Source organism: Anolis carolinensis, chromosome 1, assembly GCF_035594765.1.
Source record: "Anolis carolinensis isolate JA03-04 chromosome 1, rAnoCar3.1.pri, whole genome shotgun sequence".
In the NCBI taxonomy this organism is placed as follows: domain Eukaryota; kingdom Metazoa; phylum Chordata; class Lepidosauria; order Squamata; family Dactyloidae; genus Anolis; species Anolis carolinensis.
In genome coordinates this window covers 95,320,625-95,342,148 of record NC_085841.1, presented here as the reverse complement: position 1 = coordinate 95,342,148, position 21,524 = coordinate 95,320,625, and the positions used below count along the sequence as shown (strand labels likewise).

The 21,524-nt window shown below is 39.5% G+C and overlaps 1 protein-coding gene and 1 pseudogene across 1 annotated transcript in view; both read left to right on the top strand.

The window, feature by feature from the left end:
- The window catches only part of slc35f1 (solute carrier family 35 member F1), a 291,050-nt gene extending 270,503 nt beyond the window's left edge, over positions 1-20,547 (top strand). Inside the window, exon 8 of the mRNA XM_003215595.4 lies at positions 13,485-20,547. Coding sequence (XP_003215643.2) covers positions 13,485-13,709 — 225 coding nt within the window. The 3' untranslated portion in view covers positions 13,710-20,547. The remainder of the gene's footprint in view (positions 1-13,484) is intronic.
- On the top strand, positions 8,595-8,694 carry LOC134295760 (U2 spliceosomal RNA; annotated as a pseudogene).
- Positions 20,548-21,524: the final 977 nt, after the last annotated feature.

Below are 21,524 nucleotides of genomic sequence, written 5' to 3'. Positions count from 1 at the left end.
AGTGAAGGTACTGCATGTCCCATCTGTGTGCCAAGTTTGGTCCAGTTCCGTCACTGATGGGCATCGCAGTGGTCTGTGGGAATCGTAGCGATTGAAAGTACTACATATCCCATCACCCATGGTCTATCATCCTGCAAACGGCACCAGGACATAAAGCGCATCATGGGGTAGGCTCTCTGGAATTGTGGGAGTTGGAGTCCAAAACACCTGCCCAAGTTGGCCCATGCCTGGTTTAAAGGCTTCCATACAATCCTAGAGTTAGAAGGGGGCCCCAAAGGCCATCTAGTCGAACCCCTTTCTGCCATGGAGGAAGACACCATCCAAGCCTTCCCGACAGATGGCCATCCAGTCATAAATACGATTGGGAGATAGAGAGAGTCCTAGATTTGAAAGGGGTCTCTGAAGGTCATCCAGTCCAGCCCCTTCTGCTGTAAAGGAAGACACCATCCAAGCCCTCCTGACAGATGGCCATCCAGTCATACATACGATTGGGAGATAGAGTCCTAGATTTGAAAGGGGTCTTTGAAGGTCATCCAGTCCAGCCCCATCTACCACAAAGGAAGAGTCCATTCAAGCCCTCCCGACAGAAGGTCATTCCAACCATACATACAATTGAGACATTTATTTATTTATTTATTTATTTAATTCTGATATTTCTCCCCCGCCTTTCTGCAATGGACCCAAAGTGGCTTGCAAGGTCATTAAGCCACGTGCTAACATCCAGCATATAAATAAAACATAAAAGTAACGTCAAGCAATAGTAGTATAAATAAGACATAGCGGGGTTCAGTGGGGGCAGGTGAACTACAATTCCCATATGCAAGTCCATCATCCATGGTCCATCCCACCCCAAACAGTGCCCGGGTGTATAATAGGCCATGGGGACTGTATGTGTCAGGCCTGTTAGAGTGAGTAGGCCAAAGCCTGCTCTGTGGTAGTTTTTTGCCTCAGTAAAAACTGGGGGGGGGGGGGGAGTAAACCATCCTTAAAAGGAAAGATTTAAAAGATAGTCATTATTTTCTCTTTAGTGTGCTGTGAATAATACTATGTCCCAATGAGCCAGGGAAAACCTGTCTTCTTTGGAACAGTATTAAGGGATGAAGATGGCCCCCTCCTTTGGGCCTAGCCGGGCCTAGAGCCTGTCAGTAGAAGCGCTGAAGGAGGTGAGGTGAGGGGGTAGAGTTTTCATAAACATACCCACAAACATTGTTGAAAAGGAAGCATTAAAACATAATTATTTTCCATCATTAGTTGGATTCAGAATGCTGTGAATGTGTGAGTGAACTGTAATTCTTAGAACCAAAGTTTTTTATTATCAGTCTGACAGTTGGGCATGTTGGGTCTATGTGGTCCAGATCCGTTGTCAGTGGGTTCATGGGTCGTAGGGGTTATGTGTGTCATGTTTGGTCCAGCTCCGGCCTTCCTGGTGGTCCCAGTGGTGTTTTGGATTACCAAAGTGTAGGCCGAGGCTGTTAACTCTCCCAGAGCTAGCTTCGTTCTGAGGAGATAAGTAGGCCGAACGAAGCCAGTTGGTAGTAGTTTTTGCCTCAGCGGTCCCATTGGCCTGTGAAAGTGGAGGCCAATCAGAAAGCTGGCCAATATTCCGGCCAGCCAATCAGAAAGCTGATCCATATTCCGCCAGGCCAATCAAAACGTGAGCACATACACTGCCTGACCAATCAAAACGCTGATACATACTCCGATTTCACTTTTATTATATATATAGATAGATTATATGACACAGCAAACAAGATAGATATGCTGGATTTCATATCACAAAATCACAAGTCGAACACTTCCCAAGTGTCTAGGACTGTGTGATGTATTTTCGGATGATGCGTGCAGATCCCAGTAGGGTGGCCTTTTGCAGTTGGCAGATCGTAATTTTGTCAATGTCTATTGTTTCCAAATACCGGCTGAGATCTTTTGGCATGGCACCCAGTGTGCCCATCACCACCGGGACCACTTGCACTGGTTTCTGCCAGAGTCTTTGAAGTTCAATCTTGAGGTCCTGATAGCGGCTGAGTTTTTCCTGTTGTTTTTCATCAATGCGACTGTCATCTGGGATGGCAACATCAATGATCCAAACCTTTTTCCTTTCCACAACTGTGATGTCTGGTGTGTTGTGTTCCAGAACTTTGTCAGTCTGGATTCGGAAGTCCCACAGTATCTTTGCGTGTTCATTTTCCACCTTTGCAGGTTTGTGATCCCACCAGTTCTTTACTGCAGGGAGGTGGTACTTGAGGCATAAGTTCCAATGAATCATTTGGGCCACATAGTTGTGCCTCTGTTTGTAGTCCGTCTGTGCAATTTTCTTACAGCAGCTGAGGAGATGATCAATGGTTTCATCGGTTTCCTTGCACAGTCTGCATTTTGGGTCATCAGCTGATTTTTTGATCTTGGCCTTAATTGCATTTGTTCTGATGTCTTGCTCCTGGGCTGCAAGGATCAGGCCTTCTGTCTCCTTCTTCAGGGTCCCATTCGTGAGCCATAGCAAGGTCTTCTCCTTATCGGCTTTTCCTTCAATTTTGTCAAGGAACTTGCCATTCAATGTTTTGTTGTGCCAGCTGTCAGCTCTAGTTTGTAGTGCAGTTTTCTTGCACTGGTTTTTTGTCTGCTGTGCTTTGAGGAGTTTCTGATTTTTGACTTCAATCAAAGCAATTATTATTATTATTATTATTATTATTATTATTATTATTATTATTATTATTATTATTGGCCGGGCGGTGGCGCAGGCTGGTTAGCAGCCAGCTGCAACAAATCACTCTGGCCAAGAGGTCATGAGTTCGAGGCCAGTCTGTGTCTGCGTCTGTCTCTGTCTCTTGTCTCTGTTCTATGTTATGGCATTGAATGTTTGCCTTATATTTGTGCAATGTGATCCGCCCTGAGTCCCCTTCGGGGTGAGAAGGGCGGAATATAAATACTGTAAATAATAAATAATAATATTATTATTTTATTAATAATAAAAGGTTGCCAAGTTATTAATAATAGTAAGGTTGCCAAGTTTCACTCTTGACAGACTTACATTACCCTACCATCCTGATGGATTTGTCTCGATTTGGATTTCACCAATTATTTCGTAGTAATGAATCATTCATTCAGGCTGGATCTACACTGCACTATATTCCAGGATCTGTTCCCAGACTGTCTACTTATCCGAGATTATTCTGCAGTGGAGGATATCCCATGAAACCCAGTTCAAAGCAGATAATCTAGGACAGTGGTTCTCAACCTGGGATCCCCAGGTTGGGATTTCTGGGAATTGTAGGCCAAATACATTTGGGGACCTCAGGTTGAGAACCACTGATCTAGGATGAGATTCTGGAATACAGGTCAGTGTAAATCCAGCCTCAGTTATCATTGAATTCTTTTAGGGCTTACTTCTTGGACTTCATATTTGCTCTGCTATCACTGTGAGCCCCATGTAACCACTGCAGCTGTCACTGCTGTTGGCTCATCCCCTTGAAGTGGTGGCTTCCATATCAGTGATGGGGTGAATCAGCTCTGGGTTTAATTCTAAATTACTCACTGTACTGAACATTACTGCAAAAACATTAAGCATACTAGATAAGGTTTGGACTAAAACCTGGAATAGATTCATTGCCTCACTGGTGTGGGTAACCCCCCCCCCCCCCCCTCACTGAGTTGTTCTGATTTTAAGGAGAGGTTTAACCAACATTTCTATGTTCATTGAGAAAATGGGGCCCTTAGAGTGTTGATCCAAGTTTCCATTTATGCAAGAATGATTGATGGATGCAATTTCTCAAAAGTAGCTTATTCTGATATATTGTATTGCATTTTTTCCCAGGCAGGCATATGACTGATAAGAATGAATTAATAATGACAGTGGGATTCTGCCCTTTGACATTTTAGCATGGTATATCAAATCTTAGAGATGTATTATTGTATATGTCATGAATTTTACTTTCAAAAATCGATAGGTAATTGGATGAAAGAGCCCCAGTTGTTAACTGTTTTGGCTCCTATCTTTGTTTCAAAAAAGATGACTTTCACCAACATGAGAGGACCTATACAAAAGGAAAAAAGTATTACTGAGACAAATGTAGTTTCAGTATATCACAGTTTTGAATTTGTATACATATTTTTCTGCCCATAGGCCACTAACTTCTCTGGGGCAAATTAGTGGATTTGTCTTCTTTGCAGGTTGATCTTAGGGGGGCGGGGGGAGCAAAACAACATCCAGCCTTGTGTTGGGTTATAGGAAACATGGGAAGCTGCCTTAAACAAATCAAATACTGATACATCTGACAAGGTATTGTCCATTTTGGCTAGCAGTAGTTCTCCCAAGATCTTAGCCAGAGGTCTTTCCTGTAAATTGCTATCAGATCCTTTTAACCGGATGCCAGGTGTTAAACCTGGGTCATTTTTTTAGGTGAAGCCTCAATGCTCTGAGCTATAATTCTTACCTGCAGTAAAACTCATTAAACCAAAAATCAGAAAAGTTAACTTTTTTGAACTACATCTCTCAGAATTCCCCAGGCAGAAATTCTAGGAGCTTTGGTGCTCAGTGTGTTCGGTTTATACTAACTCCACAAATCCTTGGGAGCTTTCTTGTCCCTTGGGCATTCTTCCATGGAGAGCAATCTAAGCCAGTTATGCATTGAATATTAAAATCTGTTTCCCTGCTGATCCCTGTTGTCAGTCACCTTTCAGAACTATTAGCACAAATTGTATTGCCTCGCAGATGTTTGAAGTAGAGGAATCTCATTTAACCAGAAAATAAAATGCTGTGTGAAATGAAAGCTGAAGGAACTCCTGTTCTCCAAGCTGGTGGGAGAGCAGACTTTTGCTTCTTAGATGGAGAAGGAGGAAGGGATGGAGTGGGAGGTGAGGATGTGGGAAGAGGAAAATTAATCTCATGTTTTTATTTACAGGTATGCTAAAGCAGGTGTAAATAGAACAAGTCTAATTAAGGTGCTACCAATTAAAAATATAGGACTAGTTTCATTGGTGGTGGGGCTGAAAATGGGTGTATGTAATAGGCACCTGAAGATTGAAAGGATCCTCCAACTTTACTGTTGCCACAATATGACTCCAAATAGTCAAAGGAGTGTATTCTCTTCCACCGGAGGGAGGGAGAAGGGGGAAAGGACAAAATGACTGGTTCACCCCATCCCAATACACCTATGATGGTTCAAAATCAGTGAACTAATGAAATGTTGGAGACTTTAGGTGTTCACCTGTAGATCTGCACCATGTGCTTTGATAGGATTACTCCACCCTAGATTATTATGTTGGAGAAACAATAAGTCTTAGAAATAATACCTAGTCTATGCAGCAAGACTTGTGCTAATAATGATTTGTATGGACATTGAGTCAGGGAGCATGACTGTGTGTGATGGCATCCTGGTAGCAAGGTTGTCTTATGTGCTTACTGCGTCTTTCTCTCCAGTCCCCAGGACTGCCCCCCCTTGGGTTTGGGAGAGTCCCTACATCTTGTGGAGAAGGTTTGGGGAGGAAAAAGAGGAAGGAAAGAATAACCAAATATGTCCATTGGCTCAATTCTGCCCATCGGTTTCCTCTGCTGGATTACAGCCTTCCTAATGGCATGTGGAAACTATCTATATGGGATACAAGTTCAAGATCCTATATGTGAAGCAACTTTAAAATAGGCTGTGGCCCCATTCTGGCTTTCTTAGAAGAGAACATTCTGCCTTCCTTCCCTCTAGGATGCCATTCAAATCTGGTGATGTGATATTGAGTTTTTCTACTGCTGCTGGGGAGAGACATAAATTCACTGCCAAGGTGATAACATGAAGGAAGGTTTGTGACACTTCAGGGGAAAAGAAAGGAGAGTTATGTATACAGTAGCTGTTTTCAAAGGCAGCCACACACTGCTGTGTTCTCCCTGAAGTGTCTCTTGAAGAACAGACCTACAACAAAAAGGGGAACAAATCTCTCTCATTCTTCAGAGATAGTTTGATATGAGCATCAAGTGCAGAGCACTGGCTGTAAGAGACTTGGAGGGAAACAATGGCCAAGCACGATGACAGAGAAAGCCCAGAATTGCCACCTTCTTGGTCGACTTGCACAGTGACTCATATTCAGTGAGATGCACCTGTAAATAACCAGGCCCACTTCTCTATTTCTGTCTCTGTGTGTGAATTAGCTATATTTGTATGCTGATGATGAAGAAAACAATTATTTGGCAGTCATACTGTATTCATACACTGTAAAACTCATCACAGAAAGAACAAACAAGACACTCTGGCTGAATCAATTATGGTAACCTTGCTTTTTGAACACTATTAGTTTCAAATATAGCAATACAGAATTGATTACTAGAAGTAGCTGGCATTTTATTACAGTTTTACACCCACAAACAAAACATAACACACACACACACACATACAAGAAGACAGTTAGCAATTGGGATCTGATGAAATGAATCACTAGAGAATATTCTGAAGTTAGTAAATGGAAGAGAAAAAGCCTTTATTTATAAATGTTTCTGAATTGACAACTCCAGTATCATTTTGAAGCAAAGAATTGTAATGCAGGGAAGTGCTTCAGAGATCACCCCATCCCACCTACTGCTCAATTCAAGCTCTGAAGTGCAAAATGCAATTATGGCACCCGTGACAGTTGGTTGTCCAGCTTCTGCCTAAATATCTCTGAGTCTACCCCCTCCCAAAGACATTTTCTTTCACTTTCAAATGACTGTCTTCTATAGGAAACGTCTCATGTTTTGCTGTTTTCCTGCAAATTTCACTTATTTTACTTCTGCCTTCTGAGTCAGGAAAAACAGGACTGCCTCATCTTAAGCATTATAGGCTTTCACAAAATTTTGAGATCACTATAAACTTTTCCTTCAATTACTCTTTTCTCCAGGCTGAAAATGGATGATAGATGATTAGATAGATAGTGTGTGTATATGTCTATGTCTTCAAGACGTCTGTTGACTCAAGACAGGAATTTCATTGGACCTTTTTAGGTAAGGAATCTTCAGAAGTGGTTTTGTTATTTTTTTTTATAAATAATAAAACACATGTTAGATGCAATTAAAGCCTCAGTTGCCCTAGGGTGGAAGTACCAAAAGAATTGGGATACAAAAACTTGGTATAAATATTTAGCTAACTACCTACTCCAAAACTATATTAGTGAAAGGAAAAGCTATTAAAGGATGGGTCAAACTAAAAAGACCTGGGAGGCAAAATTGAATGGTCTCATTTCCAGAATAAAGGGAAAAGATAATTATAAGGAATTAAATAAGATTATCCCCATGATTAAACAACTATAACAAGTATAGTAAGATTACTAAACTGTTCCCAGGGGGAAGAGGGGGAGAGAGAGGGAGGGAGAAATAAAGAGGGGAAATAATGTAAAAACGGGATACAGAATAATGAAGAAAATAAAATGAGTACTTTTGAGAACCTCAGACTGACGGCTATGTATAAGATATTGGTAGCTTCCTTTCTTCTAAGTAGAGGTATTTGATGTTTACTTCTTATATCTAAAAACGATTTGTCGTCTGTCAGCTTATTTCAATTCACTTCCCTTCTTATTGTCACGGATGGTCTTTTAATGTCTTTCCTATTAGTCAAATTAAAATCTTTATTTTATTTTCTTTGAGCCAATCTTTGAAGAGAGTCCAATCTGTCATTTTAATAATCTTTCCTTGTGATTTTGGTACTAATGATGTTAGTAAGTCCATATTCATAATATCCATTTTTTTTTCTATTCAGTCCTCTTTGTCTGGTATATCCTTCTATCACCATAATCTAGCAAAAACTATTCTGGCCACTGTAGTAATGTAGGAAAAAAGTTTATCCAGGTTTGTACTCCAATTCATATTTATCATGCCTAATAAAAAACTTCAGGTTTCAATGGGATCTTTATTTTCAGGATTTTCTCGGATAGTTCTTGAATAGACTTCCAGTAGGCCCTTGATTTGTCACACTGGCACCACATATGGTGGAAAGTTCCCTAATTTCAACCGCATTTCCAATACTTATCATTGGCATCTTTAGAAAATTTTGCAATTCTTTGGGGGGATCATATACCACTGATACAGTGCTCCCTCGCTAATCCGCAGTTCGGGTTCCGCGGATTCACTGTTTCGCTGATTTTCCTATCCGGCTCGCCCTCCCCTCACAGGCACAAAAGGACTCAGTTTGAAGCACGTGACCCAGCCCGTGCTTCCTCCTCAGCCACCTGCAGGCCACGCCAGTAGGCCTTGCCTGCACCTCATCACCTCAGGAACAACAAGGAAGACAGTACAGTACATTAAAAGAGGAAAAAAAGGAGGGAGGGAGGGAGGGAGGGGGACTATATTTAGTGAAAGAAATAGAATGCCGCTACTTCGTAGTTTTTCACTTTTCGTGGGCAGGCCTGGAACCTAACCCCCGCGAAAAGTGAGAGCACACTGTACATCATTTTAATCCAATTTTCTTTCAAATCATATGAATATGTGTAGTTTAATTTTTATTCCAAATTAACATATTCATTTAACATAACTGTTCTTCCTATAGTTCTAGCCCATTTGGTCATATATTCTTTGATATGCTCTTTTTCTTTGCTCCAGTCCAACAATATTTTATAAATTCTTGCTATTATTTTCTCCTTACTTGCCAATATTCTGTCTTTTGGCTAAGATCAAGTGTAATATCTGTTCTTATCAGATTAACAGGATTCTGATAAAAAGAATAACTGGTGAAATAAAGGGAAATGATTACATGATTAATCATACTGAGGTATAAATATTCAATATTATCCCTGTACCTTCATATTACATAAGGAGAGGTCAAGGGGGAAAACACTTGTATTTTGATTGTGGAATATGAAGATTGTATGTTTCTGTGTGTGTATATATATATTCCACAAAAGAAGAAGAAGAAGAAGAAGAAGAAGAAGAAGAAGAAGAAGAAGAGGAGGAGGAGGAAGAGGAGGAGGAGGAGGAGGAGGAGGAGGAGGAGGAGGAGGAGGAGGAGGAGGAGGAGGAGGAGGAGGTTTTATGAGTTCTTTCCTCTGAAATATAGTCTACACAGCATCTGGAATTCATTGGTTTTCTCCCATCTAAGTACTAGTCAAGGCTGACCCCACTTGGCTTTCAAGATTAGGTGGGATCTACTGCCTTTAGGGAATTATTAGATAGACAGATAGATAGATAGATAGATGTTCATTTCCATTTATCTTTTTCTTTAGCTAGGTACTCCCTGTAGGTTCTTATTTCCTCATTAAATGTTGGCCTAAGTACTGTTTCTAGTGGACGCAGCCATAGAGGAGTTTTTGATTCCAACCCCTCCTTGTATCTCTTCCAAATTGCTAGCAGATTAGATCTTATGTATGTCTGTTAAATTCTTTATTCACTTTATCTATTTCATACCATAAATAAGCATGCCTTTCAAATCTTAAGTTACAGCCCTCCAAGTTAAGTAAAGTGTGGTCCTGTAATCTAATCAATTAATTTAACTTACTAAAGCCTGCTGCTTCATAATAGTATCTAAAATCTGGAAGAGCTAAGCCCTCTTTATCTTTTGCATGTATTAAATTTTATATGCTATTCTAGGATGAGTAGGCTTCCTCAAACTGATGCCTTATAGATAGCAAACTACATCTCCATCACCTTAATGGCCATGCTAACTGAGGATGGTAGAAGTTGTCCATCACACCTGAACAGTACTGGATTGGTGAAGGCTATGCTAAAGCATCTCACTATTCAGGATATTACTAGCATGATAGAAAAGCAGACATCACAGCTCAGGGCTTGTGAGTAGTCCCCATTTTTTGTGAACTAGGGAGATGAAAGAATATTTGAAAGAAAGAAAAAACCCAAGCAGATAGTTTAAAGGTGGAAACAAAACAATTGATTTTGCTTTCTGCCTTCCGTGCATGGGCATGAACACGTCTTCCAAGCGGTCTGTTTGCTTTATGTCTAAAGCAGAATGCTCCACAAGTCCAGCAGATATTGCAGTAGCTCAAATTCCCACTGTGTTGAAATCTTAACTGAAGCATTCGCAAGCTACCTTTTAGTATGACTGCTGTTTGATAATGATATTTTTGGCAGACAGGGCAAGGGGTGCTTCTATGAAATCACCCTGTGAGGTTGCACATGAAAGCAAAGTGTAATGCTTGAGGGGGAAGAGCAGTTGACAACTTGAGGCCAATTCTTCTGACTCCCCGACATACTTCAGATTTTCCTCATTAGGGAAACGTGCCTTTTGGAAATGTGCCTGTTATGTTATGCCTGTATAAAGCCACAGTAAGTACAGACTACATCAGGAGTCCAGGGCTGTTGGTTCATTTCTTTGCTCAGAAAGTTTTAAGTATTTAAAACGTATGTCAACATATCAAATGTACTAATATTAATCCTCATGTTGAGGAGTGATTGGTGTTGCTTTGTAAGGGAAATGCATCCCAGGTAATATTGCAACAATGGAATGAAATATTATTTGCCCCCAAATGATTACCAGTTTAAATCCCTGTTGAATAGTCTAACTTAAGCCTCTTCCACACAGGTGTATAAAATCCCACATTATCTACTTTGAACTGGGTTATATGGTAGTGTGGACTCAGATAACATAGTTCAAAGCAGATATTGTGGATTATCTGCCTTGATATTCTGGGTTATGTGGATGTGGAAGGGCCTGTAATGTGTTCTTGAGAGCAAGCATGATGCAATGGTTCGTGTGTTGAACTAAAAAACTGGGAGACCAGGATTCAAATTTCTGCTAGGTCATGGAAACCCACTGGATGATCTTGGGAAGTCATACTCTCTCAGGCCCCTTCTATGCAGGTGTATGAAATCCAGATTATCTGATTTGAACTAGATTATATGACATTGTAGATTCAGAGAATCCAGTTCAAAGCAGATAATATGGATTATCTGATTTGATAATCTGGATTATATAGCAGTGTAGAAGGGCCCTCAGCTTCAGAAAAAGCCCATGGCAAACTCCCTCTGAACAAATCTTGCCACAAAATTTCTGCAAATAATACTAGACCACGTGGATCTTGCACTGGCACTGTCCTTTAGCATAATCAGACTCACAGATCAGTTATTGACAGAATCTGGATGAATACTCTAGGGTTTTTTTGTTTTTCTTCTTAGGGTTTTTTCTTTGTTTGCTTGCTTGCTTGCTTGCTTTTAATGCAAGGCTGAAATTGCTCCATAGTGAAAAGATGGACCAAATTAAAGGAATATGAAATTTCAATTGGCTTTTCATTTACTGGCACATCCAGAAATTGAAGCACCAAAACATTTGGTTTAGCAGAGTTGATGATACCACATTTTACCTCTCTTGGGCTTTTCTGTTTCCTGAATAATATCTTCACTATAGCTGTGGTGGGTTGGAGTAATTAATGTTGTTGTGTTGTCTTGTGATCTATCTTTGTTACAATGTAAAATGTTTGACAGTGGCTTGATCTTGAGTGAGAAAGAGCCACCATCATTATAATATACTTGCTCCTGCTATCGCATATGTTGCTAGAACTAGTTTGTTGACATGCATCAATACTGATAACAATGTTTTGAAGTCTGCTTGTGGAGGGTGTCTATGGAAATTCACTTGGTGAATATCTTACATTCAGATTTTTTTTCTACCGCTTTCTAGAACTGCCTTAGGCTTGATTTTTCATTTTGGTACTTTAATTACCTTCCCAAAGATTCCTTTGATCATTGAACACAGTAACTTATGAAAGCAATGTTTCCTCTCTTTATTCCCTACTTATTTCTGGAGTGAAAGAAAAGCTGGCTCCAATTCCATTTAGACTTACCTCATTTGCAGACACAGCCAGAAACCCTGGTGCTCCTTTGTCTGCTTCAAAGCTTTTACACTATAACATTGGCAGGCTTCACAAAGAGGCAGCGAACTCACATCTATGTCTGTATTTAATACATACCAGCTCAGATCACTTTGAGATGGTGGCATAAATATGAATCTAGCATCAAATGGAGTGTTATCATAGTTTTAACTTAATGTTATTGTCATTTTGTTCTTATTTCTTTTTCTTTTTAGACTTTGCTTTTGTGCTGTTTTAACTGATTGCCCTTAGATATGGCAAAAGTTATCTTGACTTCTGTCCTTGTGTATGTTTTAAGAATGTTATAATCTTTTATCACTATTTCTTGCAACTGTGGTGAAGAATAAGAATTATTGGAAATAATAACCTTCCACTTGGCCCTTCACTGTTTTATTCAGAAGTAATTCACTGTATTATGGGCCATCTATATAATAAAAATGTCCAAAATAAATGCTGGAAGTGTGAGCTGCAAGAAGGCACCTTCTACCACATGTGGTGGACGTGCAGTAAAACAAAATAATATTGGAAAGGGATTCATGATATAATTCAAAAGATCTTAGAGATGAAATGAGAATATGTTTTATTAGGGATATTGGATATAACTGTTCGGTTACCTGACAACTGCAGCAAGAATTGTATGTGTGAGATGTTGGAGAGAAAAAGAAATACTCTTGACACACCAATGGCTAGTAAAAATCCTAAAATAATGAACATTGACAAATTAACGCAATTACTGTTGAAACATGAAAGAAATTCAAATTAAAACAACACTGATTGGAAATTTTCCTGAGTCATTATATGACTCAGGAAAATAAAAGTTTAAAAATTTAGAACAATCTAATATTCTCAAGAGCAATTATCCCTGAATGGATAGAAGAAAAGGGGAAGTAAAATGTGAAGAAAAGAAAAGGAAGTGATAGAGAGACAAAATATAAAACCATCTTAGAAGGAGATCGGAAGTTAACACACTTTTTGCCCCTTTCCTATCCCTTTTCCCCTCTTTTATTCCTTCCCTTCCTAGTTCTTAGGACCCAAGGACACTGTTACCCATGTTTTGTTAATAATGTCTTTATTTTTAGTTAAATTGTTAAAAGTATTCTGAATAAAAAAATATGTTTTTAAAAAAGTAACTCACTGCATTGAATTGTCTACTTTGTTATACAATGGCCTAAGACTGCACCCTTAATTCATCTTTGGTCTGTTTCACAACCATGCAGATATCTCTTGATAGAAATTGAAAGAGCTATTGTGTTCCTGTTTATAAAACATTTAATTTTCCAGAATGAGCAACCTTTCTTCACTTTCCTTTGTGCTTTGATTGCTTTTCAAGGCAGACAAAACATTGTTTTGTACCAAGAAGTTTTAAAAACCTGTTACTATATTGATAATAAGAAAGATAGTCTAGTTTTTTGTAAAACTTCAAATTATTATTATGTTTAATATGTTTATTTATTCCCTGCTTTTTATCTCCACAAGGAAACTCAAAGCGGCTGAAAATATGAAATGATACAGGATAAACAAATAGCATTTTATGAGTCTGAACAATTTATTTTTAATCCTGAGTTTTGATTTGGTACAGAGGAGCTGCACATAGTCTTTCTATCTGCAGATGAAAGATTTCCTCAATATAACTAATGTATTCTCTGAGATATCGACTTGCTGTATTCTCTGATGCCATGCTCCTTAATTGCTTTACTAGCTTTAATTGTCTTTCTCTTTAGTTTTCAGGACTTTATCTGCTGTCATTCTTCACGATCCTTGTTGGGCTGGTGCTGTACTCCTCCACATCCACGTATGTTGCCCAAGATCCACGGGTGTACAAGCAGTTCCGAAACCCTTCTGGACCTGTTGTAGACTTACCAGCCACTGGGCAGCTAGAGCCTTCAGTCACATACACCAGCCTAGGCCAGGAAACAGAAGAAGAACCTCACGTCCGAGTTGCCTAAGCGCAGGCCTTTGCCACCCCTTGGCGGAGTGTGCATCTCCATTATCTCTGTATCATTCATAGAGAAAGGTATTTACCGGATGCAGTTGCTCAGGTGGGCTGCAAGGTAGCAAATAGGGAAGGCTTGTGAAATTACAGACTAAATTATTTTGAAGTGTGAATGACTAAGAGCAGTGACTCTCAGTCTTTTTGCTCTTTTAAGTGGAGTTCCTCTGCAAGTTGTCAGTGGGTTCCTTAGTGAGAAGTTCAGAAATAGTGGGCAAGCTAGCTTGTAGAACAGCTTGTCTATCACCAAGCTTCCCTTGGATTATATGTAGTGGGCATGTTCTCAGCTACACACTCAGTTTGGTAACAGTAACACCCAACTTGTCTGGCAGATGCCATATTTGAACTGAGTGTCTTCTCCAGAACATTCCCCCAAGAATCCTCTCCTGTCTGCTAGTGTTTCGTGGCAAAGGGTTCCTCAGCAGATGTTGAGGTGAAAAGTAGGCATGATCACGATTGCACAATTCTGCTCATGAGTCTGAAATTCCTGCCTCATATGTCCTCTTCCCCAAAGCAAAACCCGTTAGAGAATAGTGACCTGTGGGAAAAGATCTTTTTTTACTGGAGAACCTGTGTCTTTGACTGTAGGGTCCAAGGATCTTTGGAAGAAGAAGAACCAAATGGCACTCTCTCTACTCATAAATACCTATGGAAGATCAATACTAGTCCTCGGTGGCAAATAATCTGATAGAGTAGCCATTCCTGCCAGACTTTTAGTCAGTGCCCTATATGGCAGTCTGAATGTTCACCAGTGCCACCACTTTGCCCCCTACTTCTTCCTCAGAAGTGGCTTTGTGTTTTGGAGAAGGGGGAGAGGCAGGAATTGCCCCTGCAAACCCTCAAGTACTTCCAAGAGATCTGGAGGGTGAAACTGCTTGACAACATTTGTAACAAGAAGCCGGTCATGCCACAAGGCAAAACTCTATGTAAGCCACTCTAAATAATACCTGCAGAAGCTCAGAATTCCAAAACAAACCAAAAGGATATTTCTGCACATCTTGTGCTCTGACTTTGCCAGTGGTTATATGATGCTTCAAAAAAGCTACATTTGTACAATAGGAGGCCTTTCACACTATATAATTATAGCACTGCCATCCCACTTCAACTGTGTTGGCTGCATCCTATGGAAAACATGACATTTAAAGAGGAACCATAGTACCACAATTCTGGATAAAGGGCCCTAGGTCCACATGCACACAGACACTCTCAACCAGTCATGGTTTGTTTAATATAGAATAGGGCAGGTTACTCATAATACCTATACCCTAGTGCCATTTTGTTTATTCTCCCATCATAGCCTCTGACTGCTCACACTTTAAGGCAGATTTCCCCAACCCCCTGCCTTGCAAATGTGAGGGGTTACAGATCCCATAATCCCCAGCCACCTGGAAGGTGTCAGGTTAGGCAAGTAAATCATTCAGCGAAGCTAGAGGATTGACAATTGACGATCTTCATCTCTATTCTAGGAATAGGTTGAAAACAAACATTTTAACCCCTTTTTACAAAATAATAACAACTATGACACTGATGCACATCCATCTTTGTAAAATGGTAACGGTTCTCTATTTGGTGACAGGGATATTATATTTCCCACTTCAGTGTCTTAATCTTGCAAATACAAAACCAGTTTCTTACCTTTTTCAAAAAAGAATATCTACCAAGAAACATGTTTTCTATTTTTAAAAAAATATTTAATTTGGACTTGTGCCTAAAGAGGCAAGAATAGAGTCCAGTTTTATAGCTTTTCCTCATATGAGGTGAACACAGTAGACAGTTTTCTATTACCAGACTTCATTTATTCAGGAAGCGTTAAGAATTCAAATGTGTTCACAGATCTTGTGGTTCAATCCACATTTTTCACCGAAGAATCTTAAGCTAGTCGTATTTCTTTTTCCAAATCCTTTTCTATTATCTTTTTTGATACGATTATATTTGCCACATGGGACCCTCTTACATTACCACTGGTTATTGTTGGGTTACATTCACCACAGAAACCAGACAGCCCATTCCTTGCGCTCACATCCATTCCAAAGGCATGTAACATTTTGCACTCATACATTATGTGACATCATGTAACCATTTCCAAACCTGTACGTTATTGAGATGGGAAACTTAATCTAGATTGGCCAGGATTCATACAGTGAATGGTTATAAATGCTAAATTTGCTATGAGAAATAGGTTATCTTATTGTTTTCAGTCCTAGAGCCTGGAAACATTTTCCTTCTCTGCTGCTCTCAGAATCCTTCAGCTACAGAATGCTATCTGTAAGACTTTAAGAGTTTGTCCTAAAAGCAACCTTTCTAAGCATTATTCAATTCATACTCAGTTGCAAGGTTAATATCTATTTAGGTTTTTAGTATGGCACAGGGGTTACAGACTATTCTCATTCACTAACCCCCATCTCTGATTCAGGTTGTTCTGTGATATATGACAACCATCATATATTCCCAATATCTGTGCAGATTCATTTTCTGCTGAAATTGAAAAGGGGCTGTGAGAAGAACACTGGGCAACCCCACCCTTTTGCCCAGATTTGGTTTAGCAGAATCTGCTGAATGAAGATTTGTTTCCCTCAAGGACACAATGATATCCTTTCTATAATAGTTATATGCCCCAAACATTTTTAAGCCTCTGATCATCTCCTTGCAATGATTTGGCTACTTTATACCCTAATCCTAAATATGTTTACCTGTAAAAAAGACTGGAATAGGACTTGGCATTAAATAATTCCAGCATTTGCAGAGTTAAGCCATTCTCGTGCATCACATTTTTGCCTCAAACCAGGCTTTATGGTAGAACAAGCTTCCATGTTTGCATTCCCTATGGATGGACCAAATTCCACATTATACATACAAATGTATATTTGAACGTCGCAATGAACCATTATTTTAAAATATTGAACAGGCTTGACATCGCATAGCTTAATTATATAAGGCAGCAGAACGAAAGGGAACATTTCACTTGTTCCTTGTTTACTCCTGAAAAATTGCATCCTGTACTGCCAATGAGGTCACAAATACATCTTTACCTTCACCAGTCTAATGTAAATGCTTTTTGGTTCTCTTTTGACTATTCCCAATTAGTATGGGAACTGCTGTCTCAGAAGTTGCCCTGAGACATCAGTATCCAGAGTCACAGTAGGGGTGCTGCTAAACTGCTGGCGTTGCTCCAGACACCAGCTCATAATCCAAGCAAAAGACTAGGAATATACTCCTTACTGTGTGCTGGATTGTGGCTAGATGATTTTTTAAAATTCAGAGGCAATAATGTAGGCAACTATCTACAAACACTTGCCAGAATAATCTCCCTTTCCCATGAGGCTAAAAATGTTGCAGATTTCATTTGGCTAGTCTTGATTTGTGAGCTTGTAGATAGAGGCTTAACTGAAAACAAAAGTGTCATTGATTTCTCTAGAGCCCACATGCCTTGAAAGAAGCAAGGAAGGGATCTGTGCCGCAGTGATAGGAAAGTGTTTTCAAGAGATTTCCTTGCAGTGGAAGAGTCAAATAACTTCATTTATAGCTTAGTCTCCAGATGGCCATGGGAAAATACTAGTTTACCTGCCTCCAGGGAATACAAATAAAGAGATGAGACTAGAAAGGAATTGGATATTTCCCGAATGAGCCAGGAAACATTTTCTTACATTCTTAGCACTGTCCATCTAAGATAATAGTCTTAGAACTGTTTTAGCTGAAAACTTGATTTTTAACAAGAACTGCTCATTGCTAAAAGATTAGTGCCTCCTTCCTGGGGGCAGTTGGAAGTATAACTTATTATTCTCTGAAAGCATTGTTCTGAAATTTTAAAAAATCCATCTTGAGAATTATATAGCATGGCTATCAAATTTCATGATGGTCTAGATTCACATGTCCTTGCACCCAACCTGTCTTGTGTTCAGACATCACCATGAAGGTTCACATTCATCAGTTCTCTGAGAAAAGACACACATTCCTTGTGTGGAGCCTTCACATCTCTTAGATCAGTGTGGTCCAACCTTTAGTTACCTGAGGGCCAATCAAACTTTAGTATAGGAATGTAAGGGCCAGAGACATTTCAGAAAGAAAACGTTTCTTAAAAACTTAAAGCAGTAAGCAGGGTAAACAATTTTTTTCCAAATGTTAAATTAAAATGTTTTTCCAATAAGAAGGGCAAGGGCCAACAAAAATGAATTGGTGGGCCGCATGCGGCCCATGGGACACAGGTTGGACCACACTGCCTTAGATCATATAAAACCGCCAAGATCCCCACAATTTACATAAAATAATATAGGTCCTCCGCATCAGTGACTTAGGTACAAATGTGTCAGGAGCAGAGCCCCATCATAATTGAAGCCTCACTTGCCAAGAAATGGGAGGGGTTTTGAAATGTCACACACACCCCTTGCACCCCGATCAACAACTCTTGCTCTTGTAGCAACCAGCTGTTAAGGTGGACCGGGGGAGGACTTTATGATTGTAGCAATTATGGCACAATAATTGCTCCAATCATTGAGCAGTTTCAGATCCATTAATTCTAGGTTACAAATACTAGTATTTATGTCGAGTGCTAAGTGGATAGCACCAATTGTCCCATGGATCACGAAGTTACAAAGAGGCCTTTATCTTCAGCTTCACTTTGCATACATGAAACTTCAATACAAACTAGTAATTCTGTAACTTCTACATAATCTTCTATATCTGACATCTCTGACAAAAATGCCACACTCTTCCTTGCATCTTCCATCAGTCCTCTTCTGCTTCACCATGAGGGCTGAAACTCTCTACTGCACAGCACACCATCTAAGTAATATTGGACAGGTAAGAAGCAGGACTAGCATCCAGACTATAAAGCAGTTATACAGCCTCAGCTTTCAGATAACATTGTTAGAACTGGGGTGTTCCTGTTAGACCAGTGGTTCTCAAGCTATGGGTCCCCAAATGTTTTGGCCTTCAACTCCCAGAAATCCTAACAGCTGGCAAACTGGCTGGGATTTCTGGGAGTTGTAAGCCAAAACACCTGGGGATCTATGGACTGAGAAGCACAATGTTAAATGATCATTCCTACATTTGGTGCAAATGACTCTTGAGGGGGTGGGGGGGGGGTTGGCCAAGCCCCAGGCACTGCTTGAAGACCACTTACATCCTTAACTTATCACTTCATTTAGGCTTAAATATTGGCTTGACTCCTCCGCTCAAGCCACTTTTTACAAATAGAGGATTCAGTTCTGAAAACACTTTGATAAACTTAGAATAGAAATCCTAGAAGTTGAATTACCTGTATCTAAGTGTGTTCATGAAAGGGGTCTTAATTATTTTCTCAGGTTTCAAATCAGGACTCTACTGACAGACATTGCCATCTCCCCGTCTTTTTTGCTACCTTTTGTACCAATTAAATACCTTTCTCTGAGTCTGCTGTTTCATGTTTGATCTTAACCACTTCTTGGAGAATTTGTGTGTTTGTTTTCTGTTTAAACACATTTATTTTGTATCTTTGTTGGGTCTTTTTTTTTTTTGAGGATCTCAATTTTTAGTATTTATTTTGTAAGCCAAATGTTCTTGTAGGGTTTTCCTTTGAATTTCTCATTTTTGTGACACTAATTTGTAGGTTAAGTCTCAATGAAAACAAACTGGATGGAACTCAGCATACCAGTCAATTCACTGACAAGAGGGTTTTTAAAAAAAATCAAAATGGGGGTGGAATCCCAGATGGTTAAAAAGTTGCAATCTGGGGTTATTTTTCTATAGCGTTTCATAAGAAGTCAATTTTACTGGAGACACAGGGAAATGCTTAGTGCTGCACTGTTCACCTAATAAAACTGTGTTCACACAGATCACTGAGTCCATTACCCTATGAAGCTGCCTTATATCCAGACCAATAATGTTTACTCTGGCTGGCAGCATCTCTCCAAGATCTCAGGCAGAGACCTGTCAGTTTATCTACCTTGGGGCTGTTGGGATATGGTCCCAGCACTGTCCCTGTGCAAATGAGTGCTTCTAATTGATAGGCTATCCTTAGTGAACACTGTCAATTATTAGGACAGGTAAACTGTGAAGATTATTTGCTATCTCTAGCTAAAGATCCAGCTTGTCTGTTTACGTACACTTAAAAAAACTGGAATAACTTTGTAAGTCTTATCTAATGGAAGCAAGGGCCATCAATGAAATGTATTTTTCTAATAGTTTGATTCCCTGCCATTTCAAGAACTGCAGTGGACACCAGCAAAGAGCTTTCTGTCCCCCAGGTAGCTATAATACCAGCTAAAAACAATGACTTCGTAAGTACTGTATAGACCAAATCCCCAAATAAAAATGTGTTCAGCTATCTTGTTGGTGCTGACTGGATAGTAGCAAAACATCTCAGATGAAAACTGCAGTGAGCAGCTCAGTTTTTCTTCAGTGGACTTTAAAACCACAATTACCAACAAGGACAGACCAAGTAATTGATATTTTGCACCACTGTGTCAGATGAAGACGCTTCAGTGTATAGTTTAGATATTGCTAACTTGTGCCATTAACATTTTCAACAAGTGTGTAGTATTTTCTCTTTTAAAGAAACATTTTAGTATTCTTGAGTTATCTAAATAAATACAAATTTTACCCCATGGGTAGGATTTTAATTGTAAATGCCATAATAAAGCACATTAATTTTGACACCTATAAATTGAAGTAAGTACCAAAAACGAAGAAACAATGTCCAACAATTTTCACTGAGAACAAATTATCTTTTGTTTTGATATTTGCATGCTCCAACATGAACTGGCTGTGGCAATGTAATGCCTGTACAATGTTTTCAAATAAAAAGAATACATCCTTTATACACGACTTGGCCTGGTTTTGTTCTGAGTCAAAAATAATGGTGATGTTCAGAAACAATGAGAAATGCACTTCTGAAGAAAGATGAAATGGTATTCCCCACGCAGTAGATGTTAGCAAAATAAATGTCTCTTACAACTCTAAAATCAGGACAGTAAATAAAGAAGAACTTAGAAGAACTAAAGAAGAACACTTAGAAAATGGGAATTCCAGACAGTCAGGGCCAGTTAACACCTCCCAACAAAGGATTCCCCAGGCAAGAAGCAGCCAGACTGTGAAGCTGCAAGGCTATTCAGTTCTAATCAAGGTGGCCAATTGCAACATCCACACTTGCCTCAAACAGACATGAGTTCTTTCTCCCAACCTGGACTTTCCACCGATATATAAACCCCATTTGATTAGTTTCCAGCAGACCTCACAACCTCTGAGGATGCCGAGCATAGATGTGGGCAAAACATCAGGAGAGAATGCTTCTGGAACATGGCCACACAGCCCAAAAAAACTCACAGCAACCCAGTGATTCTGGCCATGAAAGCCTTCAACAACACATCTTATACACTGCTTTCTCTCATGTCTTCTGGTAGCTCATATGGCATTTCCCATGACTGTGTCTAATTAAATTATCCTAGATACAATATTATTTCATAGCAGATAGGGTTTTTTTATTCTTCTGATGGACATTTGGTAGTTGATAGCTTTCAGAAATGTAAATGGGCCATTGCTTAATTGTAACCTGACAACTATACACCTATCAGTGGTTCATCCTGGGGAACAATAACACTTGCATACATTTGTGGTGTTTTGGTGGGACTTGATAAAGGTATTGCCCAACTTAATTTGTTTGTCATGGAGTAGCATGGTGTCCTCTGATTATTTACTAGGGGTTATTGAAAAGCTGGCCATTGTGGTTTTGTACAGCCCTCCTAAAATGACTGTATGAACAGCCTTTCTGAATCCAGGGATTCTTCATCAATGGATT